The 3,253-nt window shown below is 48.9% G+C and overlaps 1 protein-coding gene across 1 annotated transcript in view; it reads right to left on the bottom strand.

Moving 5' to 3' along the window:
* Positions 1–3,253, bottom strand: part of mtmr9 (myotubularin related protein 9) — a 21,358-nt gene that overhangs the window by 11,384 nt on the left and 6,721 nt on the right. The window contains 2 exon segments of the mRNA XM_008302199.1: positions 2,261–2,412; positions 2,965–3,235. Coding sequence (XP_008300421.1) covers positions 2,261–2,412; positions 2,965–3,235 — 423 coding nt within the window.

A 3,253-nucleotide genomic window follows, 5' to 3' on the forward strand; every position in this document is an offset into this window, starting at 1 on the left:
TAAAATGAGCATCAGGGGTCTAACTTAGCTGTAAGTTGGGTACAGAACTCTGGGGTGTTCAGATGTTGTGGACCCTCCAGCCCAGTCCTCTGAGAGGCTTCAGCTCGTCCTATCAGCAGCAGCTCACGCTGCAGCTGCTCCTCAGGTGTCATGTGTTCTCCTTATAGACCGAAGCGGTGAAGGTCTGAACCTACTGACCTCCGTCTGTCTGGACCTGCTGTACCGTACGGCCGAACCTACTCACTCATCATCTAGTTGTTCTGGAGAAAACCTCAAAAATCTACAACTGAGTTTAGCTTCATAACTACATTTTTAATGAAGCTTTTTGCTAATTAACTGCTTTGGGTCCCAGACACAACATCAGAACCAGCTGCCTGACATCGTGTAGGTCCTGTTCTGATTGGTCCGAACCTGACTCCACAGACAACCCTGTTTGGTGTGTGTTTGAGGCCGTTTTGTGTCCCTGTGTGGCTGTTTGTAATGCTTCTGGTCTATCCTGCTCCTCTAACAGCTCAGTGTGAAGAAGGTTCATCTAACAGCATCAAGAATGGAAAAGTGCATTCATGAATGTTGATTTAAACTCAGCTGTAAGTGTTTGTTCCTCATGAAATGGACAGTAAACCAGTTCTTCATGAAGCCTCACACACTCAGTACACTGATCCAACAACAGCTCTTCTCCTGTTAACACAGTTTAATTCAGTGTTTATGATGCTCTACTGTAAAATCTCTGCCGGCTTTAATAAACATGTTGCGTAAGATTATTGCTCACAGTGCTAATAATAGCATGTGACGCTAATAGACCTGGTAGTAAAGAGCTCAGGTGTCAGAGAGGACGCCGTCTGTACATCCCATAATAAGACTAGCTGGCATCCTGAGAACATCACTGACACTCCCCAGGAGCTATGTGAGCAATGCGAAGGTTTCACCCTGCAGGCAGGTGACGGTTGACGGAGGGAACCAGGAAGGTTTGCTCCCACAAGGCCACGCCTTCCACAGACGGACCTTCAGGTGTCACGTCTGTCCAGGTGAACCAGGGTCTGTGTCAGACTCTCCTTGAACATAAATGCATGTTTTCACGCCTGTAAGTCTGAGCTGAGCGATGCTGCAGTTTATAGAGGCTCCAGATCAGCAGTGCCACCTGCTGGTCAGGTTTCACTGAGAGCACAACGCTCAGTCTGTTCCAGTAGCGTCCTAATGACCGCCGTACCAGCAGGATTTCAGGGTATTCCAGGCTACTGGGCTTCCTGGCAACTTCACATCCTCCACCTTTGTTCTACAGATTCAAGGAATGTGAGCTTCAGGTTTGGAGCCGTTTCGTTCAGGTGTAGCCGCATTGAAGCAGCTTTAACTGAGCTGACTGTCCGTCCTCACATCACGGTGCTGCTCATGTAGCTGCTGAGCGCCACAGAGTCACGCATGGAAACACAGCGATGCTCTGACATCTACTGCAGTGAGACCAGCTTCCTTCAGTCAGGCTGAACACTAGCTCAAGGACAAACCAGGTCTTCAGCTAACTCAAGCAGTTTCTCTGAAGGTGAAGCGAGCAGGAGCCCTCCACCATCACAAACACAGCCGCTGACACAAACACTGGTGTGCCTCAGTCAGGCGTCAGGTCAGAACCTGCCTTCATTCCAGACGTGGTCCACACATGAGTCAAAGCACAGCGCGATGAAGCCGGTGATTGTTCTGCTGCTTCACACCTGCACGTGTTACTGCACACAGGAATTCAGGCCACATGCCAACGAGGTTCAGGGGAAACGAAAGAGAGCTGCAACAGTCCATCAATGATTTAAACAAATGAATGCATCTCCACCTAATGTGATCACTGATTAATCAGCTTCTGCAACATCATCTTCTCAGTGTGAATATTTGCTGGTTTCTGTCCTCTGACAGCAAACCGAACATCTGAGGAAGCACTGATCCACATCTTTCACCATTTTCTCACCCTTTCGAGCCCAAACAACTGATCAATTCATGCAGAGAACAATCCACAGTGGAAATAATCAGCTGTGGTGCCAAAATAGCAAGAACTAAGAATCTACAGACTGTGTTTTGAACCCATTCCATGTACTGATCAGGACAGAAGACTGACCAGCTGACACAACACACAAATATATATTCACACATGTCAGATATGTGAGGTGGAAGTTAAAGCTTTCATTCATATTAAACAGTTTTTCCTCCACTAAACTAGCCGACTAAGGTCAGTCCCTGCTGCACTCTGGTCCTCTGCTGCCCCCTGCAGGCCTCTGGTTCTTACCTTCCCACAGCAGCAGGCTCTGAGGAGCCACCGACGGCCAGATCACCAGACTGTTGGCTTCGTACAGAGGGTTGGTCAGATGCTCCAGCTCCTGAGGACGATTCACCCACGACCACAGAGACACCGTCTTCTCTGGCAGCGACAGTTTGGATCTAAGGAACCGGAGGAGGCTGTGAGCTCCAGCACAGAAACAGGTCCAGTTCTCCAGAACATGTTAAATCAGAGCTGCACGAGTTATAAGACAGGCAGCAACAAACAGAAAGGATTAAACAAACAGAATCACTTCATATAAAGGAAATCCTGGTCCACACAGTCAGGGTTCAAACACCAAGTTCCCATTTCGTGGCTCAGAGACTTTAAACACTTCAGCAGTGGTTTCTAACAGAGGACCCGTAAGAAGCACAGACTAGGACGAGATTCAAGTCGTTGTAGACAAGTTAGTGTCATTGAGGACATTTGACACATTCTGGACACATTTATGTGAAGTTGGACAGAACTTTGTGATTCTTGAAAAGTGAATCACTTTGCAGCACGTTGGACAGTTCATGAATCCGTTCAGACAACTGTGGAGTCACACTGGACACGTTCATGGTTTCTGTCACCAGGAGGTTTGTGCTCTGGCTGCACAGACACTGTGTGAAACCTTGAATAAAAGACTTACAGAAAACCAAACAGTCTGAGTGAACCTGCAGGTCCAGACTCACCGGTCCGCCGCACTGTTTCCCAGGAAAGTACCGAACTGAGAGGCGTAGGCGTGTTCGAACAGCAGCACCAGGAAGCTCTCGCTGAACTCGAAGGAGCAGGGAAACTGACGCAGGATCTGCCAGACACAGTCGAGGAACAGCAGGAAGACCGGAGCCTCCAGACGAGCCTTGTTGTTGGAGAAGGCCGACTGAGCACAGCGCTGCTGGAAGGGATGACCTGCCTGGACAGGTGAGGGGGGACAGGTGAACACAAACAGGTGAGGAGGGACAGGTGAACACAGACAGGTGA

Source organism: Stegastes partitus, unplaced genomic scaffold, assembly GCF_000690725.1.
Source record: "Stegastes partitus isolate 25-593 unplaced genomic scaffold, Stegastes_partitus-1.0.2 Scaffold1774, whole genome shotgun sequence".
Classification (NCBI taxonomy): domain Eukaryota; kingdom Metazoa; phylum Chordata; class Actinopteri; family Pomacentridae; genus Stegastes; species Stegastes partitus.